The 13,588-nt window shown below is 51.0% G+C and overlaps 1 protein-coding gene across 5 annotated transcripts; it reads right to left on the bottom strand.

The window, feature by feature from the left end:
- Nucleotides 1–1,030: 1,030 nt before the first annotated feature.
- CNPY3 (canopy FGF signaling regulator 3) lies at nucleotides 1,031–10,660 on the bottom strand. 5 transcript variants are annotated; one of them, XM_006931720.5, is made up of 7 exons: nucleotides 10,325–10,643; nucleotides 5,593–5,716; nucleotides 4,871–4,928; nucleotides 4,671–4,793; nucleotides 2,384–2,506; nucleotides 2,018–2,135; nucleotides 1,031–1,679 (listed from the first exon to the last, which is right to left on the bottom strand). In XM_006931720.5, the coding sequence occupies exons 1-7, from the start codon at nucleotides 10,485–10,487 to the stop codon at nucleotides 1,465–1,467; spliced, it is 924 nt and encodes a 307-aa protein (XP_006931782.2). In that variant the 5' UTR covers nucleotides 10,488–10,643; the 3' UTR covers nucleotides 1,031–1,464. The 5 variants fall into 5 exon arrangements, 4 of the variants coding, with proteins under 4 accessions (XP_006931782.2, XP_019686163.2, XP_044913513.1 ...); XM_019830604.3 differs by lacking the exon at nucleotides 10,325–10,643 and adding an exon at nucleotides 7,159–7,217; XM_045057578.1 differs by lacking the exon at nucleotides 10,325–10,643 and adding an exon at nucleotides 7,141–7,158.
- Nucleotides 10,661–13,588: the final 2,928 nt, after the last annotated feature.

Below are 13,588 nucleotides of genomic sequence, written 5' to 3'. Positions count from 1 at the left end.
GCACAGAGTCTGTGCGGGTACCCACAGGGCACCTGGTGGGGGTGCCACGCTGGCAGGACATTCTGCCATCGTCTCCTCCTAAGAAGCCTCCTCCTTTCCTTTGAAAAGAGGCATGCTGGTAAGGGTGGAGTTCTGGCTAAGAAACCAAACCAGTTCAGTGTGGATCACACTGCCAGTGCCGGGTGTCGGGTGAAGGAGCTGGCAGCTTCAGGGTAGGGGAAATACAATGGACCCAGAGTCGTGCCAGCTGCACACTTACTAACGGCAGGACCTTGGGCACGTCACTTAATTTGAGCCTCAGTTTTACCTTCTACAAAATGAGGCTAATGGCACCCACCCCCAAGAGTTGTTAGGGTTCAAGTTAAAGCCCTGGGAGTGCGTGCCGCTGTCCTCACTATTGCTACTGAGGGCCTGATCCCTGCCCTCAGGACAGAATGCGGAGGTGCCTGGGCCTCCCACCCCTTCTCCCTAGAGGCCAGCCTTCCTGTTCCTCCCCTGCACCCAGAGAACGTTGTGTAACCAGCTGTTGTTGGGGGGCTGGGGTGTCCTCCCCTCCAGACTCCAGGCACAACAGCTAGGAAGAGCAGAGTGACCAGCTGTGGTCATCAGGGAACAAGGTTCAAGACCAACAAGTAGGGCAGATGAGGTGGGAAGGAGGGGTGGGATCTGGCGGGGTCACCAGTAAACAGTTTACACAACAAAGGGGAAGGCCTTGGGCGAGAGAGGAGAGGCAGCGGGAGCCCAGCCAGGTGGCCAGGGCACAAGTGAGGCCCCTCCTGGCCTGGGGAGCTCAGGGAGTCCAAAGGCAGCTGAGGGGCAGGGCCAAAGCCCAGTCCTGAGCCTCACCCCAAAACAACCTGGGCCCTCCTGGCACTCGCCCCCCACAGCCGGCAGGCCCAGCCTCAATAATGGGGGATGGGAGCCGCCTCTCCACCCTTGGCCCCCCTGGGCTGGAAGGGGAGGGGGAGGAGAGCAACTGGGACTCCAGGCCCCTCTGAGGAGCTGGAGGGGACTCAAAAATCAGAACAAAAAAGGCCAAAAGGTTTTTACTCTGTGAGCCCTGGGGAGGGCCGGGCAGAGTGCAAGGTGTCCACAGGAGGGGATAAGCAGGGGTGGGGAGGCCTGTAGTCTTGCTTCCCTGCTGGGAAGGAGTGAGGGAGGTGAAGGCTGGGTGCCCTCTCCACACCTGCCCCTCCGGAGTTCATACTGGAGTCCTTGGCAGGCGTGAAATCGCATGGCCTGCCTGAAGCCTGGGTCAGGACAGCCGCTTGGCAGAGGGAGGAGGTCGGTAGGCTGACCTGAGCAGCTGATCTGAGCTCTTCCCTGGCCCTGTGTCTTTCCCGGCAGGAAGCCGGCACGGCAGGGAGGACTTGGAGAGGGACAGCCATCTGCCTGCCAGAGCTGTGCCCCAGATTCTTCAGCTTCCAGGTCAGGGGTCACGATACAGGGGGCAGTGGGTTAGGCTCAAAGCTCATCTGGGGGGCTGTGTGTAAGGGGGGATGCCTTCTGGATGCCCTCATCCTCATCGGGGCTGGGGTCTTCTTCAAGGCCACCTAGCTCCTTCCTCTGTCTGCTGCCGCTGCCCGAGGCCTTGACCTTGCCGCTCTTCTTTTTAGACTTCTTCCCTCCCAGGGCGGCTGTGTCCCCCTTCTTGCCGGACCACTGTTCTGCGAGGCAACCTGGGGTGAGGAGAGACACCCTCAACAGACTGGTTTGCTGGGTGAGGAGCACTGACTGGGCGGCCCCAGAAGCGGCAACTGGAAGTGATGTCAGGTCCCCTCCTCCTGCCTCTCTGGGGCCTCCAGGCCCCTCTGGGGGCATCTGAGTTACCGCCATGTTATTCTGCACCTGGTTTCAGTACCTCTTACTCCACGCTGTCCCATCAAGCTCCTTGAGGGTATGGTGCTTTCTAGGTCTTCTCTCTTCTCTGTCCCCTCCCTACCCACCTCCCCTGAGGGGGGGCAAGCAGTAAAGCTGAGGGCCCACCCACCCTGCCCTCTCCCTCCCTCAGACTCACTGGTGTCCTTGCCCTTCAGCACGTGGTTGGCGCAGAGGAACTGAGTCAGGTCTTCCTCCTGGTGGTTCCTGTACCAGTCCTCGATCACCTCCTCAAACTCTTCCACCAACACGTCGCACTATGAATCAGAATACATTGCGTTGGCAAAGCCCCAGCACTGACTCGCTCCCGGGGGAGCTCAGCTGAGCCTCACAGCCCACTGCAGGGCAGGCAGGTGGCTGTGATTCTCCTGAGGAAACTGAAGGCAGAGAGGTGAGATGACTTGATCAAAGCCTCCCAGCTCTTGGTGGCCTTCCTCAGCCCCAGACCCAGTCCCCACCCACCCCCGTGGGGCACGGTAGGCTCTGAGGGCCAAAAGGCCCATACCTGCTTCTTAAGGTCAGCCACCTCTGCAGAGGTCTCATTCCACAGCTCATAGGGGATATCCATCACCACCTTGACCCCTTTGTGGACCAGGTTGTGCAGTGTCTCAAAGGTCTCAGACATGCCCTGGAAGAGGCAACCAGGCATGAGAAGCGGAGCTTTCCCTACCTCCCACCCTCCTCTCCGGGTGGTGCTGGAGGCCCAAGGACCCAGCTCTGAGAAGCCAGGACTCTCAAGGCTTCTCACACTGGACCTCACTTTCCTCTCCCCTCTTTCAGGCCTACTCCACAACCCCTACACACCTACACACCTACACACACACAATCACACACAACCTATCCTGCCTCCCCACACCTCCCCCTTTCAAAAGGGGCTGCTGTGTGGGCGCCTGGGTGGCTCAGTAGGTTAAGTATCTGACTCTTGACTTTGACCCAGGTCATGAACTCACAGTTGTGGGATCAAGCCCCGCGTCAGGCTCTGTGCTGAGCATGGAGCCTGCTTAAGAGTCTCTCCCTCTCGCTCTGCCCCTCACTCTCTCTTCCCCTCTCGCTATTAAAATCATCATCATAATAATAACTTAAAGAAACAAACCAAAATCCCCAAAAGGGCTGCTGTTGCCTTCTGGCCCTTTGAATAGATACTCCTTTCCCAGGAATTAAGTGTGCCTTGGCTCTTTCCCCTCACTGTGGCCAGGAACACTCGCGCCCCCACGTCTAGACCCGCTCACTGCTCTAATTCTCCCTAGGGCTTGTGTCTTTCCTGGGTTGGAAGTGGGCACGAGTGAGGCAGGGAGGACCCAGTTCTGTAAAAATATTTCTGCCAGCTACCTAGGTCCTCTCCCTGGAGACTACACCTACACATCATCTACTTCCTCTATCTTTCCAGAGGTAATGCATGCAAATACAAACAAATATACATACAGATCCATCCTGCCCTCCTCACCCCCATTTTTTACACAAGCAATAGTATATAGCAGACGCACTCTTCTGCACCTGGCCTTATTAACAGACTTTGGAGATAATTTTAATTCACGCCACAAAGAGCTACCTCATTCTTTGTTTTGTCCACTGAATGGCCACATCAATTTATTTAACCCCTGGTGAATGGTTAGGTTGTTTCTAATTTTACTGCTACGGAAAAAATAATCTTAAACTTTTTTTTTTTAAGATTTATTTATTTAGGGGCACCTGGGTGGCTCAGTCAGTTAAGCGTCCGACTTTGGCTCAGGTCATGATCTCGTGGTTCATGGGTTTGAGCTCCACGTCAGGCTCTGTGCTGACAGCTCGTAGCCTGAAGCCTGCTTTGGATTCTGTGTCTCCCTCTCCCTCTGCCCCTCCCCCGCTCATGCTCTGTCTCTCTCAAAAATAAATACAAACATTAAAAAAAATTTAAGTGTATTTATTCATTTTGAGAGAGAGAAAGCACAAGTAGGGGAGGGGCAGAGAGAAAGGGAGAGAGAGAATCCCAAGCAGGCTCCACGATCAGTGTGGAGCCCAACGCAGGGCTCGAGCTCATGAACTGTGAGATCCTGACCTGAGCCAAAGTCAGATGCTTAACCAACTGAGCCCCCAGGGGCCCCATAAACATTTTTATATTAAAGCAAAACATGGTTTTATTACTGAGTAGAATACAAAATTCATACGAATTTAAAAAATTTAAGACTTCTGTTGCTTAAGACTATCTCTCTAGGTTTCCCAGGGGTTTCTCACTAACCGACTTCACTGGAAGGGTAGGTGGGTGGAGAAATGTGGGAGGCAAGTCTCTTACCATGTGCCAGGCACTGAAGACGTAGAAACAAAGAACTATGGGCCTTGTTGTAAGAAACTCCTTGTTCAGCGACAGAGCCATTCACACATACAGTAAGCGCACTGAATGTTACACAGGCACCCTGACAGCGGTCCAGGTGCGTGCCCAGCGGGCCCAGGGGAATGAGGTAATAACCCCACCCTCACCCTGCCATGTCTTCTGACATCTCTAAAGCCCACAGGTCTGTACTCCCTGAGCTCTCACTGAGCAAGTGATCAGGCCTCCAAGGGGATTGCCACCCTGCATTTCAGTCTGAGGCTGAGACAGGGCCCTGATGGGCAGGCCCAGGCCATGAAGAATGTGCCACTGAAAAGCCAGGCCACTCAGAAGGGGAGAAATGCACACCGTGGTCGATGAAGAATGGGAAGAGGCCAAGGAGGGAAGCTCTCCAAGCATGATCTCCAAATCACACCCACACCAGCAGACCACTTAGACACCTCCAGGCCTGGCCCCAGTGCGGATGAAGGACAAGCACAAATCCAACCTTGGCAAACCGGTTGCTGCCGGTCCTCTCCTTGTGCAGGCTATAGTCCAGGAGCCTCTTGCAAATGGTCTCAGTGACTTCGATTAACCGTAAGTCCCTGCAGAGACAGCAGCACGAGAGGGGCTGAACTCCTCTCCTAGCCTCAGTGGGTCAGTGGTCCGTCCCTCCAGCCCTGCTACCCCAACACCTGCGCATCTCACCAAAGGGAAGTCAGAGCTGGAAGGAAGATAGGTCATCTGGTCTGGGGGCTCTGAAATGCTGGAACACAGACCAGAGAGACAAAATTGTAACAGCTCTACGGGAAGGCATTTTTTATAAAGCTAAATGATTCAGTATTTAGATGGTTTTATAAAGCAAAATGTATTAAGTTTTGATGTTAAAATATTTCTTTTTTTCTGTTTTAAGATTTATTTTTAACTCATCTCTACACTCAACGTGGGGCTTGAATTTATAAGCCTGAGATCAAGGGTCACACACTCCACTGAATGAGCCAGCCAGGTGCTCCAACACATTTCATTTTGAAAGGACCATCATGGCTGATGAAAGTTTTTTGGGGGGGTTGTTTTTACTTTTAATATTCATTCCTGGCAAAATCAAAGATTGGTAACCCTATATTACCAATTTTTTTTTTTTTTTTTTTTTTTTTAATTTGCACTGGTCCATGAAATCCAAGAGTCTGGGAATGAGATAAGGCCCAACAGTCTTGCTTTTACAGATGAGAAGTCCAAAGCTCAGTGGAATGAAGGGACTTATGAAGGCCACACAAATAGTTAGGGGCAAAACCAGTGGGCAAACTTAGGTGTTGGTCAGAGCCGCCTCCCTTTGGTGGGTCTGCCTAGCTGGAAGGGAGAAGGGAACTCCAAACCTCTAAAGCCGTTACGAACAAAGCAGGCCAGGCTGGTGGGTACCCTCTTTCACTTACGACTTGGTGTATTTGACTCCGGAAGCCTTCCGATCCAGGATGCCATAGCCTGTGTCGATCACCTCCTTGGTCTTGCCGGTTTCCTCAAAAGCTGATTTCAGCTCCACGGCAACGTATTTACACACTGGGGGAGGGAGACACAGCCCAGCCTACTGAGCGCACGTGAGTCTGATAGAAGCCAGCTCCTAGCAAACCACACCAGCGTGGATGCCTCTCCCAGACGGGGTCAACACCCCAGGCAGGGAAGGAGTTAGTCCCAGACCACCCCATGGAGGTCACTGGGGGAAACTTGGCTCCAAGATTCGCTGCCCCATGTCCAGTCCTGGCTGACTCCATTTCTCCCAGCTCCCTCCTGCCCCCCACTCCCACCACCCTCTGTAATCATTTTACTTTAACATTCTCAAACATATAAAAAAGCTGAATGAGTATAATGAATAACTATATACATTCCGCTCATTTCAACAGTTAGTGATCTGCTACATTCTCTCTCCAATATGTAACATAAAATAATATGATAATACAGTAATATATCTCAACGATATATACATTGTTTCTGCTAAACCATTAAAAAATTGTTTTTAATGTTTATTTCTTTTTCAGAGACAGAGCACAAGCAGGGGAGGAGCAGAAAGAGATGGAGACCCAGAATCTGAAGCAGGCTCCAGGTTCTGAGCTGTCAGCACAGAGCCCGATGCAGGGTTCAAACTCACGAACCGGGAGACTATGACCTGAGTTGAAGTCAGATGCTTAACCAACTGAGCCACCAAGTCACCCCTTTGCTAAACCATTAAAAAAAAAAATTTTTTTTTAACGTTTATTTATTATTGAGAGACAGAGAGACAGAGCATGAGCAGGGGAGGGGCAGAGAGAGGAGGAGACACAGAACCTGAAGCAGGCTCCAGGCTCCGAGCTGTCAGCACAGAGCCCGATGCGGGGCTCGAACTTACAAACCTCGAGATCACGACCTGAGCTGAAGTCGGGCGCTCGTTTAGCAGGCGCCCCTGCTAAACCATTTTAAAAGTTGCAGGGACACCTGGGTGGTTCAGTCAGTTAGGCGTCCGACTTCAGGTCAGGTCATGTTCTCACGGTTCGTGTTTCGAGCCCCACGTCAGGCTCTGTGCTGACAGCTCGGAGCCTGGAGCTTGCTTCCAGTTCTCTCTCTCTCTCTCTGGCCCTCCCCTGCTCACGCTCTCACTCTCTCAAAAATAAAATAAACATTAAAAAAAAAGAAGATATAAAATAAAATAAAAAGTAAGTTGCAGATATCATGACCTTTCACCCCTAAAAATGTCCTCATGCATCTCTGGAGAATAAGGACGTTCTTCTACCCAACCATACAACCATACTGATACTCGGAAAATTAACAATTCTAATACCACCTAACAGTCCACATTCAAATTTCCCCAATTGTCCCAAATTTCCCTGTCTTGTATGCCTCTTTTATTACTTGATTTCGTATGTTGTTCCACTACCAGCTCTCTGTTTCTACCAAGGTAATTTGCTCCATCCCTTCCAGAGGCCTTATTTCTACTGTTTCTGTACATTCACCTTCTCGTTTCCTCTTACTTTTCCTCAGTTATTAAGCAACTCCTAGGTGTCAGGCACTGCCGGGGATTCACAGATGAAAACAAGGTTCCAGATCCAGTCTAATGGAGTAGAAAGAAGTGTAAACAGATAATTACTACTGCATAAGGAGTACTACCACTAAAAGCGTGACCTGTCCGAGGCCCTGGGAGAGCACTTAATGCCCTCTAGGGGCTTTTCTGCCCATTCTCCCAGCTTCATTTTATTTATTTATTTATTTATTTATTTATTTATTTATTTATTTTTTAATTTTTTTTTAAAACGTTTATTTATATTTGAGACAGAGAGAGACAGAGCATGAACAGGGAGGGGCAGAGAGAGGGGGAGACACAGAATCGGAAACACAGGCTCCAGGCTCTGAGCCATCAGCACAGAGCCCGACGCGGGGCTCGAACTCACGGACCATGAGATCATGACCTGAGCCGAAGTCGGATGCTCAACCGACTGAGCCACCCAGGCGCCCCTCCCAGCTTCATTTTAAAAGCCTCCTCCTACTGGGAAGTTCTTCTGGACCAATGCCACCTGCTCCTGATTTTATCTGGGCCTCTGCAGGATCCAGGACCCATGCTCTCACTGAGGGCCTTTGGCCATTTTGTGTCTCCCCAGTTAGACCATAAGGGTACCCAAAGTGAGTTACCATGTATTGGACTTTTTTCTGTATTCCTCTAGTCAAGGACTGTGTGTATGTTGGATACTTAATAAATATTGCTGACAGACTGTGTTTGTGGTCGAGCAGCTTCTGATGCCTCTGAATGAATATGATCTATAGGCTAAACACCATCAGAGTGACTGTAACACTGACAGCAGACTTTGGTAGGAGACCAATTCACCACCAAAACAAATACCTCCCCTGAAGGCTTGCTTGGTAAAATTTTATAACGTACACATTAATAGATGGCTTGGAGAATCTGGAACACATGAAAATTCCAAAATATAGGCTGGGATCTCAGAGTCTGCAATGAATCGAGGTGGCTCACCTCCCAGGCTCTCTATCCAGGACACCTGTCCCCCTCCCCTCTCTGTTCTGTACTCTGTGTGAGCTCATCGCTTTTCTGGCTCTTTTGCTCCTTTCTCCCACGCCCTCAACGTTTAGGATTCCAGGCCCTGGGGACCTGGAACCTCCTTTCTCTCTTGTGCCCATCAACCACAACCTTGCTTCCCAACTCTTCCAAATCTTACCTCTTCAAGACCCCCTCTGGGGATCCCACCCAGAATCAGACTTGGAGGAGGCTCATGGCACAGGCCCCAGACTCTCCTGGACACCCACCTACTCTTTTTCCAGGCAGGCTCTCCTCCCTCTGTGCCAAGGCCTATTCCACTGAGGCTACTGAGCCAGGAGGCAGGCTTTGTGGGCCAGACACAATCAGCATTTAACAACAAAGGTGCAACAGTGATAAATAAAAGCAAATACACTATTAAGAGGAGGCTAAGAGTTTGCCAAGCCATCCTGTGACTGAAAATCCATTTTTTTTCAAGTTTTATGTATTTATTTTGAGTCAGAGAGGGCACCCATGTGCGCTCAAGACTGTGCAATGGGGACGGGCGGGGGGGGGGGGGGGAGAGAGAATCCAAAGCAGGCTCCACGCTGTCAGCACACAGCCCAATGTGGGGGCTCAAACTCACAAACTGTGAGATCATGACCTGAGCCACAATCAAGAGTCAGATGCTTAACAGACTCAGCCACCCAGGTGCCCATGAAAATGCCTTTTAATCTTTATCCATTACCTACAAAATGGGGTTGGACTAGAATGATCTCTTAAAATCTTTGCCAGCTCTCTGCTTCTGAGTCTGTGAATGCCTCCTAATGGAAAGAAATGTGAGCTTCTTAGACTATGAGGATAATCAGAGACACAGTGGAGGCTAAGATTGAAAACAAAGAGAGGAAATGAACTCCGCAAAAGAGTTCTCGAGAAAGAGTGAAAGGAAAGCATTGCAACCCTCTGCCTATTTATAGGGCTGAGGGACAAGGTACAGGCTAGCACCCATACTGGGAGCCCTACTGGTGAAGTCAGGTCGTGTCTGAAGCATCTTATCTTTCATCTCGAAAATGAAAGGATTATGTGTCCCAAACCACCTACCCCACCCCCACTTCCCAGGACTTAGGGAACATCTGGCCTGCTGTACGCTTTGAATTGGGATGAAATGGATTTATAGCCGACTTGCTGAGGGGTTTGGGTTACAGAGATGGGAAGAAAGGAGTGGCTGCGAAGGTCCGGGGAGAAAACAGAGATGGGGGGAGGAAGAATGGCCCTTCCTAGTCCCAGATCACTGGCTTGGATGCTGGTGCTCTTTCTCTCTCTGAAGTTCCACACCTCCACTTCTATACCTTTGGGATTCATTTTCTCCTTATTCCTAAAATCCTCCTCCCTCACCAAATTCCCCCAGGCTCTTCTCTTTTCCCAAAGTGGCCCTGTATTCTTCTCCCCTTAGGCCTCAGACCCTTCTCCTTCCTCCACCCACACCCACAGTCCCTGTTTATTCCTATTTATTCCAAAAATATTCACTGGGTGCGTACCAGGCATTGTGTGAATAAATATCTGAGAAAAGGTCCTGTCCTCAAGGAGCTCACAGCTAGTGGGGGAGTCCATCAACTGCACAGATTAGGTTGTGGTGAGGGCCAAAAGGGGAAAGGACTTTCTCAGGCTCTTCTTCCCCTAAGAACAGTCATACATACTTTCTCAGTTCCTCAAACTTGTCTGTCCTTTGCTTCTTAGCCTATGGGCCTCTGCATCTGTGGCTTCCTAAGACATTCTCTCTTTTCACTTCTCTTCACCCAGCTAAGTCCTAATTATTGTTTGGGCTTCCTGTACGAAGCCTTTCCTGACTCTCGTCTACACACAGCCTTTCCCCCATCCCTAGGCTAAATTAGATGCTCCTCACTCGGCAAAGCCTGTTATCTATCATGGCATCTACCACCCTGGATTATAACTGCTTCTTTTGTACCGATTTGATCGCTCCAGGTGCACCGAGACCTGATCCCTTGCCCGCCCCTGTGTCCCCAGCATCCAGCATAGAGCCAGGCACACAGTAGCTTCAATGAATGAAGAGACTCTAGCTCAGGAGGCAAGGATCTTGCATCCCCCTCACCCCCTTCTCTGCACGCCCCGCCCCTCTGGCAGGATACTCCCCGCCGGCCCCGCCCCCTCACCTTCGCATTTGCTGGGGAGTCGAACCCAGTCGGTCTCCTCGGCTTGCGCCTGGCTCGGGCCCAGCTCCGGGGCCGGCAGTAGCAGCAGCAGCAACAGTAGCAGGGAGAGAAGCAGAAGACAGCGGGGTCCGGGCCGGGGCGCGGGCTCAGGCAACGGCTCCATGGCCCAGCCGGACCCGAACCCAGCGGACCGGGCTGCGCTTCCTCCGACTGCGCGCGCTGGGCAGCTTCCCGGAGCCGCTTCCGGGACTGCACACGTGCCTCGGCGTAACCAGGGCAACAGGGAGCCCCCGGCCCGCTCCCTCCTCTGGCTGCCTCGGCCCGCCCTCAGAGCCGACGAAGGCCCGCGGACTACGCAGCCAATGGGCTTTCCGGGGCTTGCACCCCAGCGAATGGGAGGGCGATCTTTTTTCGGCCTCGACCAATGAGGAAACAGATGGTGTCCTCAGTGTCCTATGGCAGCATCTTACCCCACCCACTAACGGTGGCTCTGGAGCGGCTGGAGGACCGGCACGCCGAGAGGGGAAGCTGTGGGCTAGGCCTGAAAGGGAAGAGGTTGGGCTCGTCGGTCCTGCAAGAGGTGCAGAAGGCTGTCTTGACGGCCTTCGCCGCCGCCTTCTTACGCGTCACTTCCCTCCTGGGGTTGTAATGCAGCAAACACTTAAGTGAGCACCTGTTTTAAAATTTTATTATTATTATAGTTGTTGTTATTGTTATAATTGCTAATCAGTGGTAGGCTGTGTAGGTGAGACCATGGCGACTCAGTCCCCAGCCTTCAAGCAGCTTTTTTAATGCCCAGTAATCCCAGCTTTGTCCCCCGAGAGCTAGAACAAATTACCTCCTCTCCAAGCCTCTTTCTTCCTTCCTTCCTTCCTTCCTTCCTTCCTTCCTTCCTTCCTTCCTTTCTCTCTCTTTCTTTCCCTCCCTCCCTTCCTTTCTTCCTCTTGCCTCTTGCTTTTTTTCCTTCCTTCCCTCTCTCCCTTTTTTCTTTCTTTTTTCTCTTTTTTCCCCTTCCTTCCTGCCTTCCCTCCCTCCCTCCTTTTCTCTCTTCCTTTTTTTAATTTTTAAAGTAATCCCTACACCCAGCGTGGGGCTCGAACTCACAATCGCAAATTCAAGAGTTGGGTGCTCCATGGACTGAGCCAGCCAGGCACCCTGAGCCTCAGTTTCTATCTTTATGATGACAAAGGATGCTCCTAGCTGCTGTTAAAGACTTGCCTGTAGCTGGCAACCTCAAATAGGTTTGTGGAATTAAAGCTTATTAACAGATTGTAAAAAATTCACACTTTTTTTTTATTAGTATGTAACCTTAGTTCTCTTTTCTACCCTATTATTTATTTCTTGGATTCTGAGCTCCTACAAAGCAGGGACTTGGCTAATGAACAATTGTATTTCCCTTCTGCCTCCCCAGCAACGACAGGGTACCCCACATAAGGAGATGCTCAGTGGGTTCCCATCTCCTCATCAAGAGGAGGACTTTCCGGGTCTTTGGGGCTGCTTCAGACTGCCCCTGAGCTCAGTGTCCTGTGGACACACACACATACCAAGGCTGCTTTTCTGGGAAGTTGTCTGCAAATTACACTTTTGTCTGCAAGGCTCTGTTCCCCAGTGCCCTATGTTTCTTTCCTAGATATTGGATATTTATATTATTTTATGAAGTCTTAGGACTGATGCTCAGCCTTTTGACTTGTTATTTCCTGATTTTAGCTTCTTGCTCAAAACAATTGTGCAAGTGACAAGGCACTTTAGATACGAAGGGGCTGTGGTATGTATAATTCTATAGCACACAGGATCAGGACACCCTTCTGCAATGCTGCATCTTCTGTAGGCTTCTTAAGACTTGGGGAGACTCAGGGGCGCCTGGGTGGCGCAGTCGGTTAAGCGTCCGACTTCAGCCAGGTCACGATCTCGCGGTCCGTGAGTTCGAGCCCCGCGTCAGGCTCTGGGCTGATGGCTCAGAGCCTGGAGCCTACTTCCGATTCTGTGTCTCCCTCTCTCTCTGCCCCTCCCCCGTTCATGCTCTGTCTCTCTCTGTCCCAAAAATAAATAAACGTTGAAAAAAAAAATTAAAAAAAAAAAAAGACTTGGGGAGACTCAGAGCCTGGCCAAGTCCAGTGATTTACCTAGGCCCAGGAACCCTCCTGGGAAATAATGTTAAGCCAGCCACAGTAGGCAACTGAGCCCGGGGCAGGGCAGGATTGGGAGATTGGAACTCAATGAGGAGGGGCGTTGAAGCTAAGGGAAGCTCTGATTCCAAAATGAACAAAAGGACGTCTGAAGGACATTTACTGAGGCACAAATCAGTTTGGCAGGAGCTCAGGGTCGGAAACGGACAGTGGCCGGAGAAAGTCTGAGGTTATGGCCAGACATGCCCTTGCCCCAACCCAGCCTAGCTTAGACTTCTTCTCAGTCTGTGTGTTGGGGAAGGAGCAAGCCATGTAGGGATGGTGGACGGATTTGTCCCCAGAAGTTGTGGGATACCCCTCCTTGAAGAATCCAAAAAGAGGCGGGAGTATCTCCTTACAGGCTGGTGAGAGATGAGCTGTGCAGCAGATAGTGAGGGTTTTCATGGAACAGTGGCTGAGAGGGCACAGAGGCTCAGGAAAGATGGAAATGTCACTGACACCATGTGTGTGTGTGTGGTGGTGGGGGGTGATGTTAGAGCATTTGCTAATACCACCTTGGGGGAAGAAAGACAAAGGTAGCACCACTTGTCCAGCAGACTGTCCTGTGCTGCCTAGGGGACACCTGGATTCACATGAAAGCACCCAAGAGATTCCTGCGGGTGATTACTGGAGAGGAACCCCTGGAAAGACTGGATTTCCTGCCAGTGCTGGAGAAACAGAGGCCAGACACTCTACTGTGGGGGCCTCATATACTATCAGTGTAAGAATGCTCTTTAGGAAACAAAAAGACTCTTTAGTGCCTGGCTCAGGGTTGATGCTCAATGAATATTTGTTAAATGAATAATGACCCTTAACTGATTAATAAGGTGTGAGTTTGTAATTAATATCCATGCTCTTGGCATTCTGTATGATCCTGTTACCCTGGGATCCTGGCCTTGTTCATTTCTGTCAAGTCTGTACAAAACTTCACATCAGGCCCAGCACCCCACCTTCCTGGCTTCCTGGGCTCCTGGTCCTGACCTCTTGCAAAGGCTGGGTCAGGATGGGGAGACAGAGAGGGAGCCTCACCCCATGCCTGCCTGCGGAGAAGGAGACAGAGGTAGGAGAGCATCTTCCCCAAACCCTGGCATCACTCTAC

This window comes from Felis catus, chromosome B2, assembly GCF_018350175.1.
Source record: "Felis catus isolate Fca126 chromosome B2, F.catus_Fca126_mat1.0, whole genome shotgun sequence".
NCBI classification, from domain to species: Eukaryota; Metazoa; Chordata; class Mammalia; order Carnivora; family Felidae; genus Felis; species Felis catus.
Note: the sequence above shows the minus strand (reverse complement) of the source record. Positions and strands in the feature narration are given on the sequence as shown.

What these genes read in the sequence shown, in the direction of transcription:
- CNPY3 (XM_006931720.5), bottom strand. Translation starts at nt 10,487, where the DNA reads ATGGAGCCGTTGCCTGAGCCCGCGCCCCGGCCCGGACCCCGCTGTCTT. An exon ending in GGAGTCAAATACACCAAGTC is followed by an intron (nt 4,929 to 5,592) that starts GTAAGTGAAAGA and finishes TCTGTGTTCCAG; the next exon opens with CATTTCAGAGCCCCCAGACC. An exon ending in GCAGCAACCGGTTTGCCAAG is followed by an intron (nt 2,507 to 4,670) that starts GTTGGATTTGTG and finishes TGCCTCTTCCAG; the next exon opens with GGCATGTCTGAGACCTTTGA.